This window comes from Pipistrellus hanaki (assembly GCF_964339955.1).
Source record: "Pipistrellus hanaki genome assembly, chromosome: 10".
Lineage (NCBI taxonomy): Eukaryota > Metazoa > Chordata > Mammalia > Chiroptera > Vespertilionidae > Pipistrellus > Pipistrellus hanaki.
Genome location: NC_140512.1, coordinates 18,565,285 through 18,580,962, shown reverse-complemented (window position 1 = coordinate 18,580,962; position 15,678 = coordinate 18,565,285). Strand labels below are relative to the sequence as shown.

At 39.0% G+C, this 15,678-nt stretch overlaps 1 protein-coding gene and 1 long non-coding RNA gene across 2 annotated transcripts in view; both read left to right on the top strand.

Moving 5' to 3' along the window:
- Positions 1 to 499: 499 nt before the first annotated feature.
- GSAP (gamma-secretase activating protein) overlaps positions 500 to 15,678 on the top strand; it is a 93,814-nt gene continuing 78,635 nt past the window's right edge. The window contains exon 1 of the mRNA XM_084897815.1: positions 500 to 603. Within this exon, the coding sequence (XP_084753941.1) occupies positions 507 to 603 (97 nt within the window). The 5' untranslated portion in view covers positions 500 to 506. The remainder of the gene's footprint in view (positions 604 to 15,678) is intronic.
- On the top strand, positions 2,828 to 6,922 carry LOC311629599. The gene is made up of 3 exons (XR_014796228.1): positions 2,828 to 2,840; positions 6,229 to 6,348; positions 6,797 to 6,922. It is a non-coding gene; the product is annotated as an uncharacterized lncRNA (long non-coding RNA).

The window sequence follows — 15,678 nt, the reverse complement described above, 5'->3', positions numbered from 1 at the left end:
AAACTTATTGTATGAGTCTATTTCTATGAAATGTTCAGATAGGCAAATCTATAAAGACAGAAAGTAGATTAGTGGTTGCTAGATTGATGGCTAAGGGGAGTAGTTTCTTTTTGAGGTAATAAAAATGTTCTAAAATTGATTGTGGTGGTGAATGTACAAATCTAAATATTTTATAAACCATTGGATTATACACTTTAATGGGGTGAATTGTACAGTATGTGAATTACATGTGAACAAAGCTGTGAAAAAGAAGAATGGTGTGTGGTGTTTGTTTGTTTGTTTGTGCGTATTTTTCCATTTAATTTTATCTCTTAGCTCTGGCTAGCTGAACATTCCCATGCTTAATTTCAGACTTGCTTTGCCCTTTAATTCTGCTTGAAGCCCAGCCAATTGCTAATGTAGCAGGGTGGAAATTTAACTCACACTGCAACTCAGACATGAAAAGAAAATACAAGTTCTTTATTTAGTCTGTAACCAGTCTGACTTTCCTTCTGAAGTCCCAACTGATGGATAGTGGGAAAAATGACTGGCATGCTTACTCCCCAGTATCTGGGAGGCCACTGTGGTGGAAGGAATGGCTGGCTGGGACTGATTCACCTGCAGGTAACACATGCTATTCTTTTATTAAACATTTAATTTATCAATTTAATTAAATTTATTGGTGTAACATTGGTTAATAGGATTATATAGGTTTCAAGTGTAGATTTCCATGATACAAAATCGGTGTTATTGCTTTGTTTGCCCACCACCCAAAGTCAGTCTTCTATCACCATATATCAGGGCCCCTCCATGCCTAACCCCACCCATTCCCCTCTGGTAACCACCATGCTGTTGTCTGGGCCCACGAGTTTCAGTTTTATATCCTACACACGAGGACACACACTATTCTTGCTGGAACTAGATCTACTCAAATGACCAAAGGGCGGGACAGTGTGTGCTCCATATGCATGATTTGGAATTCTTGTTTTAATTCTTGATTTTGTGCCTTGCTTTGGACTCTGTTTTCTATGTGACTCAAGACTTGTTTTGAACTGTATGTGTGTGCTCCTTACCTCACAATGGTTCTCCTGACTCTTGACTAGTGGTTCTGTGTTGAACACTGGCTCCCAGGCCATGCGTGTGTCTCTGAGTTTTCTGTATTCTGGTAGCTGGTCACAAAGTTTCATTGTTTCAGTCTCCTAGTCATGGCATTTCATCCCATCTCTATGATGGGTAGCTGGGTTGGGCCATAAAAGATTGTCTCGTGGTTTCCTGAAGCGTTTGAGCTTAATAGAACCCATTCACTTATTCCCTTCTTCCAAAATATATTTAAAGTGTTTTAAATAGAATTTGACAAATTTGACATATTTTTATAATTTTGTAAAAATGATGTTGCTATCTACGAGTACTTATTTTAATTTTAACGCTGTACTTTTTTGTTTGTTTGGAAAGAGAACTTCCTGACGGTGCTTTGAATGGAGGAAGTACAAAATAGTATTACATTAATTGAATCAGGAGAGAGATACACTGTGATGTACATTCATTTTTCAAATTGTTTTATCTTGGCTAAACTAAGTTAATGATATGACAGTTCAGAAAGGAATTCAGAATATTTACTGGTTGTTTTGAATGATTTATATTCTGAAGGATTGTGATTTCTATAAACAACCAAAAATATTTTTAAAATGGTATTCACTAAGGATAGAATTGATATAGTGTCCTACAGTTTGAGTGACAATGCCTGGGAGATTATTTTTATTATTTATAATACATTATTTTGAGAAAAGTATTAAGAATATTTAACATTATATGAATATATATTGAGTTTATGAAGAGATAAACCTGATTAAAATATTTAACTACTAAATGAAAAGGATTTTAAAATTCTATTTTATAGGGTTTTATATTCAATAGAAGTCATTTTTGTGTCCATTATATATATACATACAAATTAAAAATTTAGGGGACATATATGTAAATAAATAAACACATATATCTAAATAAATACATGCTTATATTCTTAGGTATGTTGTCCCAAGATTCAGCTGGATATAATTTTCACATTATCACCATAATCAATATCATATCTATTAAGTCACCAGGAAGTAAAAGGTTGATAATGAGAAAAACAAGTATACTCTTTTGGATATTAATTACTTATTCTGATATTCAAATATATTAAAAGGTTTAAAAGAATGCTTGAGCAAATTGTAACAACTCTAAAGCCACTGTAGAAGAAATGTTAATAAAACATGAGATAAAGAAAAATACCACATGATCTCACTCATTTGTGGATAATAAGCCAAAAAGATAGATACAGAGGCAGTAAAGCATCAAACAGACCGTCAATTACAGCGGGAAGGTTAGGGAGAGGTGGGGGAGACAAGAGATCAACCGAAGGACTTGTATGCATGCATATAAGCATAACCGATGGATGCAAAACACTGGGGGGTGAGCCACTGTAGTCCTTCTTTAAGATGCACTAATTTCCTCCCCCTCCTGACCTGAAGGAACCATGCCATGGGTCCTGTTTTTACGGCAGTAATAGAAGAGCACATTGTTTTTCAAAGTACGTATTATTGTGTTACCCAGTTACACATACTTGATTTTGCTGGCAATCTACACTTAACTTTGATGAGAATGATGAAGAGGACGGGCTGCCGGCTCCTACATGCTCCACAGAAAGAAATAGTACTGGGTAACAAAAATAGAAATAGTCGCTCATGGAGAATGTCTAATTCTGTCTCAGCATCCTCAGTGACGTGCATAGTTTCCCCTGATTGTAAAATAGAGATAATGTTCTGAATGCAACATTACATGAAAAGGCATTTGTCTTTATTTCTTCCTCTGTCTTGGAAAAGGTAATTTGTCTTCATTTTCAATGTACTAGTTAGTGAGAATTTATATTGCCTGAATAGAAAAGATTTCAGTTTTGATTCATTTAGGAGTAGTATGTTTCCTTGGGAGAGAGTTGGTTAGTAAAAAAACAAACAAACAACATGTGTGGGATGTTAAAGTTTTACAATTACTTAAAAAATAACTCTAAAATGCTACATTAATATTTTTATAAATTGGAAGCTGTCATTTTTGTGAATGGGGAGTTTATATAGAAAGAGACATGATTTTTGCCTCCACCTAATCCATTTTCCACATCTGACCTTTCGAATAATCAATTTTAAAATGTGAATTACATCATTCCCAGCTTTTTGGGCTTCTAATTGACTTTATTTTTAAAAATATATTTTTATTGATTTCAGAGAGAGAGATAGAAACATCAATGATGAGAGAGAATCATTGGCTGGCTGCCTCCTGCCCTAGCAACTTGGCCGCAACTTGGCCATATGCCCTGACCGGGAATCGAACTATGACCTTCTGGTTCATAGGTCAACGCTCAACCACTAAGCCAAGCCAGCTGGGCTTTCCACTGTATTTAGAGCAACCTTCAATCTTCAAGGCTCTGCAAGCTGTGCCCTTGCAATCTTCTCAGTGTCATCATGAGGGTTTTCTTCTTTGCTCATATTGGCTCTCTTCCCATTTCTTGAAGGAATGAAATGATTTTCTATTATGGAGCTTGAGGACATGCCTTTTGCCAGGAATGTCCTTTCTCTAACCCCTCACAAGGTCAATTTTCACTTATTCCTAATTTCTCAGTGAAATGTCTCTTCCTCAGAAAAGCCTACCATGGTTTTAGGAGTCTCTCCCTTTATATTGTCACAATTTGTGTTATGTATAAAATTGGCGTTTACAATTTATTTTCTAAGTTAGATTATAAACCTGCAACATCAGAGATCATATCCATTTTGTTTACCCCCTTATAATCAGTGCTTACCATAGTGCTTAGCACATAATAGGCATTTAATAAATATTTAATGATCAGATTACCAGATATCTCTTAAACAAAATGGGCACTGTGGTTTGAAATATAAGTGAGTAATTATTATACAACTTGTAATCTTAACATTGCAATATGTGAATTTGTCCACAAATGGGTTGAATTCCAAAATTTGCAAACTGGTTCTTTGATACTCAGATTGCATTTCTCTAAAGATGCCCTTGTTGGTCCAGGCCTGTGCCTGCTGAAAATAAAATCACAGATCTGCAAGCTCACCTGTTTGTCTACTAGCATCCTTAGACATCAATTTCTAACTCAGAATTCCTAGTTTTCAGCCTCCACGTAATTTTCTAAGAGTTGTGTGTGTGTGTGTGTGTGTGTGTGTGTGTGTGAATCTAAGATAAAAATGAATGTATTAAAAATGTATTATTTTTAGTTTTCTTCTCTCCCAATGTCTCTTTCATGATCTGAATGTTTGCATGAAGGGAAGCATTGCTGTAAAGTGGTGCTCACACAAGGGGCTGCCTAAGTAGCTGGGAAAAGGGCAGCTTCCAGTAATAGTTTGGAACAAGATCTGTCAGCGCATCGGCGGGAGCTTCCAGCGTAGAAAAGTGTTTGTGTGTATGTGGCCCGAGGGTGGGGGACAGGGAGAGTCTGCTTGGAAGAGGGGACTGACCCTGGAACCATCCCTTGTCCACTGGAGTGTTCCCTGCTGTTTAGTCACAGTGGCAGCTGCACATCCCTAACTGCTGTTGGAATGCTAGCTCTTAAAGACCTCAGTGAGGGCACTGAAGTGGCCACCCACAGATGCAGATGCATTTCTTAAAGGGTCCCATGCTAATAGGGCACCGAAAGAACAATTATTCATTGCAGCTCTCTCTTTTTGAGGTCGGTTCAAACAAAATTCAATTTTGCTTTCAAGTCCCTGCCAGAGCTAGAGAAGCATATGAAGTAGCTAAATATTTCCCATCCAGAACAGGAATTTCCGCTACAACAGCCTGACAGGTGTTCCTGGGCCTTTGTTTGAACACTCACCTCCTGAAAAGCCAGCCCCGTTCAAATTTGGGCAGGTCTCATTGCTACATATTCCACTTCCTGATGCTGAAATGAAATCTGCTTCCCTAGACAGTCACCCCGTCTGTCTTTGTTCTGCCCTCTGGAGCTATGCAGAACATGTCTAATCCTTCAACATGGTAGTTCTTCAGACACTTGAAGACAGCTGTCGGGTCTCCTCTCCTAAAGTTTCTCATTCCCAGGTGAAATAGCCTCAGATCTTTCAATTGTACCTTTTATACACAGTATAATTATGTGGAAAATGTATGATCCTTTTCCTAGGCAAAGCTGGTCCTATCGATTTGTTCATCCAGTGATTTAATCTTTTTGCATATATTTCCACTAACAAGTAGAATAAATATGATAAATCCTGCAAAGGAGAAGCACATAGCTCAATGAGGTAAACACTAGGGAAGGATTTGACGAGGGCAGGAGTCAGTGAAGGCTCTCTTGGGAAGTCAAGGTTAACCTGAGCTGATCGGTGGGGAGAGGAGAGGAAGTACTTTCCAGGGCAGAAGGCGCAATGTGTACAAAGGCCCTGTGGTGGGAGGGGTATGTGATGGAGGCGTCACTTATCTTTTTGAGCTTTTATTCCTGTATATATGCAAAGAGGGATTATAATAACTTTTCCCTTATTAAAAGATCTGTTCTGAGGATCTATAAGATGGATATGCAATGGTAAGATATGTACACAGATAATAATTTAAAAAATAAAATAAAAAAAGATGGATATGAATGTGTTTCCAAGTGCAAAAATCCTACATTATTATTCCAAACAGGCTCCTTCCCTCACTGTTCCAGGAACAGGCGTTCCTGCTTCTGTCCTTTCTCTTCTGCTCTTCCCTCTGGACAGGTCTTGCCTTTTCTCTCTGTTCATCCAATCCTTGCAACCTTTACTGCCTGTTTCCAGCTCTAATTCCACTGGGAAGCTTCCCTGGGCACTCATATATCACTTTAAGATCCATTTCTGTGTGTGATGGTTAGACTCAGGGTTTTACAGTCTCAGTTTTAAGTCCAGGTTTGATCACAGACTAGCCGGTGGCTTTAGACAAATTAACTTCTCTGACATTCAATTTCCTTATTTGTGCAAAAAAAAGGTAATAATAGTAACTATTAAAGTAGTTGTGAGGGTAAAGTGAGATAAATATATGCATGAAACAGTACCCTTTCTTATTCCTTTTGGGTCCTGTACCTCCTCTGTGCCCATACCAAGTAGCTCAGTAATTCTTTCTAAGACCGACCCTAAGACTAGGAGTGGGAGGAAGCCATTTGCTTGGCTCCCAGGTATTTGAAGTCTGTGGTACCGTGGCTACTGATACTACACAGTGGGCGGAAGTGCCTACAGTGAGCCCGTATGCCCACAGGACCTCTGAGCCGCTCACCAGCAGACCCAGCTACCTCACGCTCCCCAGGCTGGCTCCTGCTCACCGCTCACTGTCACCGTCACCATGCATGGCCAACCCAGCCCAGCAAACCCGTGGAAGGCAAGTTATATTTATGTGTTAAATTGGCAAGTACAGTAAATTATTTTTCCAGAATGTCATGTCCAGGGCTCTTCTAGATGAATGATTCTTTTGCAGAACCTTATTTCATATATATATATATATATATATATATATATATATATATATATATATATATATATATATAACTTTTTTCATATATATATATATATATATATATATATATATATATATCTTGACAATTCATGTAACAGAAAAACAATTTAATTCCTAAGTAAATGTGTTCTTAAAGTACTTGCATTCAAATGAGGTTAACTAGGTGAGATTCCAGCATTATCCTTTAAAACATTGCAAATTAAGACTGCAGGCAAGGTTGCAGTGGCAGGATATTGAATTTGCATCTTGAAAAAGGGATGGAAATGTGCTAAATTGATTAAGACCATTGACTTAAGATTCTTTATGTTTACAGACTGCAGACAAGAGTGGCTCAATATTACAAGCGGCTTTCTTCTTTGTGGAATTGAAAGAATCTGCAGAACAGAAACCCAAATCAATGTTGCATTTGCAATTTAAAATAAAATCCCTTCTGAGCACCACTCTGCATTGATTTCATACTCCAGATGCTTCTCATGCTCTGCTAGGTCAGGGCCATCAAAGATATATTAATGTATGTCTAGTTCTTCAATCCATCCTAATTTAAGCTATCCTTTAACAGGCAAAGTAAAAGATTAGCATTTAGGACTGGGATTAACAAATGAAAGTAGGTCATCCTGTGATATCCTCAGGGACACAACAGAATTTAGGTTTAAGGCTCAAAGAAAATCTATTTTGAGACAAATACTTCATTATGGACAGGTGTGTGTCCCACTAATGGTGGCATCTTTATTTTCAGTCCCCGAAACATCATCTCTCCATTGCAATATAACACTTCTTTCCCGCAACAACATTGCTTCTCTCTACTGAGTTTTTCTGCCCTTCTCTTTGTTTTCTTTTCTTTTAAAAAAAATTAAATTAAATTTTGTTGTTCAAGGTATTACAAATAGTAGTACATATGTCTCCTCCCCCCCACTCCCTTCCCCCTCCTCCCTGGCACTTGCCCTCATCCCCCCATCCCCAGTGTCTTGTGTCTGTTGGTTGTGCTTATATGCATGCATACAAGTCCTTCAGTTGATCTCTTACTCTCCCTCCCCCTCCCCCTCCCCCAGCTGCCAACCCTCTCCTACCTTCCCGATGTAGTTTGACAGTGTGTTCCATGATTCTTTGCCTCTGTCTATTTTTATTTAACAGTTTGTAATGTTCTTTATTATCCATAAATGAGTGAGATCCTATGGTATTTATCTTTCATTGCCTGGCTTATTTCACTTAACACAATGCTCTCCAGATCCATCCATGCTGCTGCAAATAGTAAGAATTCCTTCTTTTTTTTACAGCAGCATGGTAGTCCATTGTATAATTGTACCACAATTTTCTAATCCACTCATCTGCTGATGGGCATTTAGGCTGTTTCCAAAAAAAATACGGAACGCTTCACCAATGTGCGTGTCATCCTTGCACAGGGGCCATGCTAATCTTCTCTGTATTGTTCCAATGTTAGTATATGTGCTGTTGAAGAGAGCACCCTTTGTTTTTCAAATGGAACCTCCAGTCATATTTATCTTGATTACTATTTTTTAAAAATATATTTTTATTGATTTCAGAGAGGAAGGTAGAGGGAGAGAGATAGAAACATCAATGATGAGGGAGAATCATTGATTAGCTGCCTCCTGCATGCCCCCACTGGGACCAAGCCCGAAACCCAGGCATGTGCCCTTGACCAGAATCAAACCCAGGAACCTTCAGTCTGCAAGCTGACATTCTATCCACTGAGCCAGACCAGCTAGGGCTTGATTACTGTTTTGATAGATATTAAAATGGAGGTCAATGTGTTTATTTTTCTGTTGCAACCATTTTGAATATAAGTATTCAAATAATTCACAAAGTCTCACTGATTCTATCCCCTCATTCTACAAAGGAAGAAAAACTCTCAGTAAGATTAAATAATATGCCTTAAAAAATAGAACTGACAATTTTGAGAGTTAGGACTAGATTCAGATTGGATTGAATAACCTTTCGTTTCATGTTTGTTTCTCTGTTGTCAAGGCCTGTGGATTTGTGCTTTAAGATGATTTTGATATCAAAACTGGATGTCACTCAGACTAATCCCTTTCTCTTTGGTCCATTTTGCATTCTTGTCCCACTAATTCCCCTAATGTAGATCTTTTATCAGACATCCTTGTATTCCAGAAACTTCAGTGGTTTCCATTGAACCAGGTCCTAAAATTTCAAGGATCTCAATCCTCTGATTCCCATGCTGCCTCTTCATCCTTATTTCCCACTCTCCCCAACCTTCACCTGCTCATCAGAATGGTTTCACCGTCCCCTAGTTGTATACGAATGTCTGTTGTGTTTCCTGTGCTGGTTCCTTATTCTAGTATCTCACCCACCCAACCCCTCTCCATTTAGCCACGTCCACACAGATTATCATGCAAACCCAGCTCAAGTTCCACCTTTTCCATGAAACATTTTCTGATTTTTCTCAACCCTGAGTATCCATGGCAGCATCCCAATTAGCCAATGATACTAGCCCCTATACAGATAAAACCCTAAATATCACTGGCTTAACATCATACACGGATATTGGTTGTTCATTGATAACGGTGTATAAGTATTGGTGTGTTGGCAATGATGGTGGCGGTACTTTTTGCAGCCATTTAGGGACTCAGGGTGTTAGAGACTCTGCCATCTTTAACACAGAGCTCCCAGAGTTGTCCAGGCCATGGGAGTTGGAGAAGGAGCTGAGGCGGCACATCTGCTTCTTGACCACCTCAGTCCAGTGTTATCTGGTGAGAACTAGTCACGGACTCCAGTCCACCTTGTGCTGGGAGATGTACTCCGGGCCTGAACATTTGCATCCGCTAAAACCATATTCTCTGGACGGGAAGTAAAAATCTCTAGAGGGTAGCTAGCTAGTTTTGTTACATACTGTGTTATACTGCACGGATTTATAATTGCTTGGTCTCCTGGTATACCCAGCTGGTTTTATACTATAGCCAAAATTCCACAAATATATATGGCAAAATGCAAGTTTACCGCTTAGCATATGTTCAGTGAACAGTTGTTAATAACAATAATTTACATAGTCTTTTTTTTTTTTTAAGTTTTAATTCCCAAATTGAACAAGAAAAAAACAAAAATTAATAAATCCCCAGTGGTTCTGACGCTGTCTTTTTTAAGAGCACATTTGCAATGTATTTTCATTTTATACACACAAAATGAAACTTCGCTGGATTACCTATCTTCAATTTCGGAGTAATAATAGTTTCAGCTTCAGACACTGTTTTCAATTGGTGCATTTTGTTTCCGCTTTCCTCCTAAATATTTTCCATTATAGGAAAAGTGACACATATAAAAATAGAATGTTATAATAAAATCTCATGTGCACATCACCTGATTTCACTAATTAGTGACTCATAACCAGTTTTGTTTCATCTATATGCCCTACTCCCCTGCCACACTAAATTTTTGAAACTAAACAAATATATCATTTCATGTGTAAACATTTCTATTTGCATTGCTAATATATAAGGCCTAATCCCCCCCTCTCCCCCAATGCTATAGCCCCATGGTCAGCAAACTGCTGCTCATGAGCCACATGCGGCTTTTTGGCCCCTTGAGTGTGGCTCTTCCACAAAATACTACGGCCTGGGTGAGTTTATTTTGAAGAAGTGGCGTTAGAAGAAGTCTAAGTTTAAAAAATTTGGCTCTCAAAAGAAATTTCAATCGTTGTACTGTTGATATTTGGCTCTGTTGACTAATGACCCTTTAATACAGTTCCTCATGTTGTGGTGACCCCCAACCATAAAATATTTTTGTTGCTACTTCATAACTGTAATTTTGTACTGTTATGAATCATAATGTATGTAAATATCTGTGTTTTCCGATGATCTATGCTTTTGACCAGAAACAAACTTGGTACCCTTCAGTTCACAGGCCAATGCTCTATCCACTGAGCCAAACTAGCTAGGGCTAGACAATACATTTTATACATTCTTCTTAAATAGTTAAAAAATTGTAATTCTCCCTCTTTCTCTTATCTTGGAATTTGTTTGTTGAAGAAACCAAATCATTTGTCTTATAACTATAGTCAGATTCTGGATCTGGCTGATTCCATCTTATGGTTTGTTTGACATTTTAGTGTACCTCTGTCCCCAGCATTTTCTAAAAACCAGAGTTAGGTTTACAGTCTTGATTAGATTCAGATTTAATTTGTCATCATAAATGAATAAATGGGGTTATATGCTTTCATCAGAAGACATATATATCTGGCTATCTCTCTCTCTTTTTAATCCTCACCCAAGGATATGCTTAATGCTTTTTAGAGAGAGGAAGGGAGAGAGAAAAACATTGATCGTTTGTCTTCTGTACCCATCCCAACCAGGAATTGAACCTACAACCTAGGTATGTGCCCTGACCAGGTATCAAACTACAACCTTTTGATGTAGGGGACAATGCTCCAACCAACTGGGCCACCTGGCCAGGGCTGGTTATCTCTCTTTTTGATATTAATTTTTATCAGTGAGTTTAAGATTTGTCACACCGATCCAACTAGTATAAAGTTCTCCCTCAGCTTTTTACCTGTGGTCGTAGCTGCCATTCGTGATCATTACTTAGACCCATTGTTTCATTATATACCTCTTGTGTCTTTTTACAATAAGATCTTTCAAAGTTTTATTATTTTTTGAATTTTGCATGTTATTAAATATAGTTAAGACAAAAAACTTCTCACAGTCATAATAATGGTAATTAACACCTGTTTCCCACTTAACACTTTACATGTTTTTACACACACCATTTCCCAAATGTTATCTGACCCTCTCAAAACACCTTAGTGGTAAAATGGCTCTGTGACCTTGGCTTCTATAATGCAGTTGCACATGGTCTTCGGTGGGCCACCTATATGCATCACCTGAGGTGTAGTTAATCAGGGGCAACTTCTCAGCTCCCATTAGCATGTACAATCTACTCTCGTCTCCTCTGAGCCTCCCCTTCTCTATTTGGAGGACTGACTGACCAGAGAGTTTTTACAACAAGCCTATGAAATCAGGACACGCGCAGAATGAAGAAATAGACTCAACCTCAGTTAAAAGAAGAGGACTGCGTAAGGAACAGCGGATGTGTAGGATGGCTCCGGCCCAGGAGCTTAGTTCTTTCTCCCTACAGAGAAGACAAGAGGAAGGAAAAATTGAATTTGACTTGGTGCTTAGTCACAAGAGGAAAAATTCCAGTGCGGAAATGGTTACCAAGAATTGTCAAGTTTTTGTTTTTCCATTCTGAGCTGGGAACTATGGTTCATGTGCTATGCAGAATTCAGTTATGCACAACGTTACATTCATGCACTTCTGACTTTTTTGACTAATAATATGCAGGAACAATTTCCTTAATGTTAAAGTTACCTTGTAACTATATCACAAGGCACATAAGCAGCCAAATCCAGACTCTGGGCAAAGCTACAGGTAAAGAATCTGTTTTCCTCAAGAGGCAAGACTGAGTTAATTTTCCTTCCATCAGCAAAATGGGGGCAAAAGAACGAAGTTTTTATTAGAAAAGATAAAGGCACCTTCAGACATCTGGGTTGTGACGATAAATTTTCAACCTACTACATAACTCACACTTATGTTTACTTTTAAACATCTACCTTTACTACAGTGTAAGATTTGCAAGGGGATAGACCATCTCTTTTACATTCTTAGCACCTAACTCAGTGCTTTGCACCATTCTGAAGAAGAATTCATCGAATGAATCTTACACCCACAAATGAAAGCTTCTTCCATACAAAGTACTTGATAGAGAGAAAGTACTTCACGGTCTTTTCTCTTCCTTCCTAGAGCAGTGGTCGGCAAACTCATCAGTCAACAGAGCCAAATATCAACAGTACAATGATTGAAATTTCTTTTGAGAGCCAAAATTTTTATTTTTATTATTATTTTTTTATTATTATTTTTTTAAAATATATTTTATTGATTTTGTACAGAGAGGAAGGGAGAGAGATAGAGAGCTAGAAACATCAATGAGAGTCATCGATCAGCTGCCTCTTGCACACCCCCTACTGGGGAAATGCCCGCAGCCAAGGTACATGCCCTTGACCGGAATCGAACCGGGGTCCCTTCAGTCCCCAAGCCGACGCTCTATCCATTGAGCCAAACCGGTCTCGGCGAGAGCCAAAATTTTTAAACTTAACTTCTTCTAACGCCACTTCAAAATTGACTTGCCCAGGCCGTGGTATTTTGTGGAAGAGCCACACTCAAGGGGCCAAAGAGCTGCATGTGGCTCTCGAGCTGCAGTTTGCCGACCACGGTCCTAGAGGATTATGTATTTCTTTGGGCACTGCCTGTCTTGCTATTGAAAGTTGCTTCTGTCTTGGACGTCTCTGAAGGTAAATCTGCTTTCATTGTGTTTATGGGAGTTACTTAAGAAACTGAAGGCGATATTTGTCTTCTCTGACCTTATTTTGTATCCAAAGGGTATTGTGGATACAGCAGTAGTAATAGCTGCAGTTGAAAGATGCTAAATAGTCAGCAGAGATTGCCTCACCACCAACATAGCCCTTACTGAATTCTAACACTTTCTCTCCTTTTCCCTCAGCCTGGGACCCTATCTGTTCTCATGTTCTCTCTTTTTTTCCTTTTTATAAAATATATTTTTTATTGATTTCAGAGAGGAAGGGAGAGGGAAAGAGAGACTCATTGATCAGCTGCCTCCTGCACTTCCCCTACTGGGGATTGAGCCTGCACCGTGGGCATGTGTCCTGAAGGGGAGTTACTAGAAAACCATGACCTCCTGGTTCATAGGTTGACGGTCACTGAGCCACACCAGCCAGGCATATGGTATATGTAGCATGTTACCCTCTCAATTTTAAAGAATTAGAAGGAACACTGTACAGATATGGCCCTTTATTTTTATTTTTGTTTTTTGAAATTTAAAGCAAACACCTTTTAGAATAACAGGTTACCCATTTTGCAATTTCTACCTCTTTTGAAACTTTGTTTCTGCCACATCCCTCTTGAACAGGGGAATCCCTTACTTCAAAACTTACTGACCTTAGTAAAGTACAGTACTGACAGAAAAGGAAAACCCCCAAACCTTTGTTCTTTGAGGTTTCCCCACTCTGAGGGCTTAGTGGCCTTTCAATTCCGCAGTCTCAGGATCACTGAATGGAGGCGCCTGGGAGCATGTGTGAGGGGCAGGAGCCACCAGGGCCCTGGAGAGCTGGGGCGCCTGCTGCTGCTGAAGACCCCTGGTGGGGGATGTGGAAGAGCCTCTAGGAGGTCTGTAGACTGGAGCCTTCCAGGCCTTCTGGTTTATGAACCTGTCACTCTCCATTGCTTAAAAGTTGAGATTATTAGCCCTAACCGGTTTGGCTCAGTGGATAGAGCATCTGCCTGCATACTGAAGGGTCCCAGGTTCGATTCTGGTGAAGGGCATGTACCTTGGTTGCAGACACATCCCTAGTAGGGGGTGTGCAGGAGGCAGCTAATCAATGTTTCGCTCACATCGATGTTTCTGACTTTCTATCCCTCTCCCTTCCTCTCTGTAAAAAAATCAATAAAATATATATTTTTTTAAAAAGTTGAGATTATTAAAACTAATAGTTCCTAAAGAACGCAGTAGTTTTGTAGTATGAATCTCTTCTTAGTAAATAAAACATGGCATGATATGAAAAAGGGTCTGCCATGCAGGTTTTGAGTCTGTGTTCTGCTTTTTTGCGTTAGCCATCTGGCTTCTGGCCAGGGACAGCCCATTTTCTAAGCCGGTTGCACTGAAAACTATTGTCACGCAGAAAAATTCCCAAATGTTGGGTACTTTTGGAAATTTGCAGCCTTGCAATTATATTTAATAGTTAAACATTACCCTCTTTCTGTGTGTTCTTATGAAAATAACAACATGATGCCAGCTGATCAGGTGCTGATGGGATTCGGCACTGATCATATTACCCACACAGGAAATTGAATTTGGGTTTCCATAGACATGCACCGCTGCTGCCTATATTTACCAACCCTCATCATCGTGTCCTCTCTTTAGATGTCTCCATAGAGTTTGGCACATCACTAAAGGATGATAACGCTGCCTTCAGAGTTTTGCACAACACATGAATCAAAGGAAAATAGCACTGATCACAGAGGCAGACAGCATTCGAATTATTTGGGCCTTTAGCTGGGTTTCCTTCCTGGCTGATTCAGTGCCCTCCTTTGTGTGTCTACCCATCCATCTATAGAAAGAGGATAATGACAACTGTTCTTCATTTGCCCCAGAGGGATGTTGTAGAGACTCATTTAAAAAGTTGATAAAAGCTTTTTGAGCATGGCAAAGTAAAATGATAAGAAAATATATTGTCACTGCAGTGTTCCTTGCAAGTGTTAAGTAATTCTAGTTATCAATATATATTTTTAAAAATATATTTTTATTGATTTTGTACAGAGAGGAAGGGAGAGAGATAAAGAGTTAGAAACATCGATGAGAGAGAGTCATCGATCAGCTGCCTCTTGCACACCCCCTACTGGGGATATGCCCGCAACCAAGGTACATGCCCTTGACCGGAATCGAACCTGGGACCCTTCAGTCCCCAAGCTGATGCTCTATCCATTGAGCCAAACCGGTCTCGGCTAGTTATCAATATATTGATGAATGTGCATTATTTCATTTTATTAGCTCTTCACGCTCTGTGAGTGTATCCCAACATGTGTATGTCTAAGAGAAGGGAGTTTGGAGAATGAAGAATCAACCACAAATGTAGGTTTTAAATTGCCCATTTTCTTTGAACTCACTTGCATTCAGGCTTGAAGCTAAAGAAGAGCTTCAGTAATGACATGCAGTAACAGCAATCCTGAGCTTCCTGGGCAGACTCATTATTGGTTGGGCTTATGATCAAAAGTGATCACTGGAGTTAGAAAACATTTTTTTCAGGTCAGAGCTGCTTGTTTCTGTTTTTTTTTTTTTTTTTTTTTTTTTAATAGTTCCTGTGTAAATCTTGACCAATCACCTGGACCTTTTTAATTGGCAAGTCTTCCTGAAGATTTGAAAGAAAATCAAAGGGCAATTGACATGCCCCGTAAAATGTCTACTGTCCGTTATGGAAGAAGCAAGGCTATTCTGGATACATCAGAAACACTAATTTCTTCCAAAACATCATTTCCCCTGTTTTTCAACCTTCATTGTCTTTCAAAGAGGAAAGCAAAGTGGTTTTCCTGAAAATGGTTAAAATCTCATTAACAGTGCTAAAATTGCATCAACAACATGGGAAACAGAGGGAGTAAA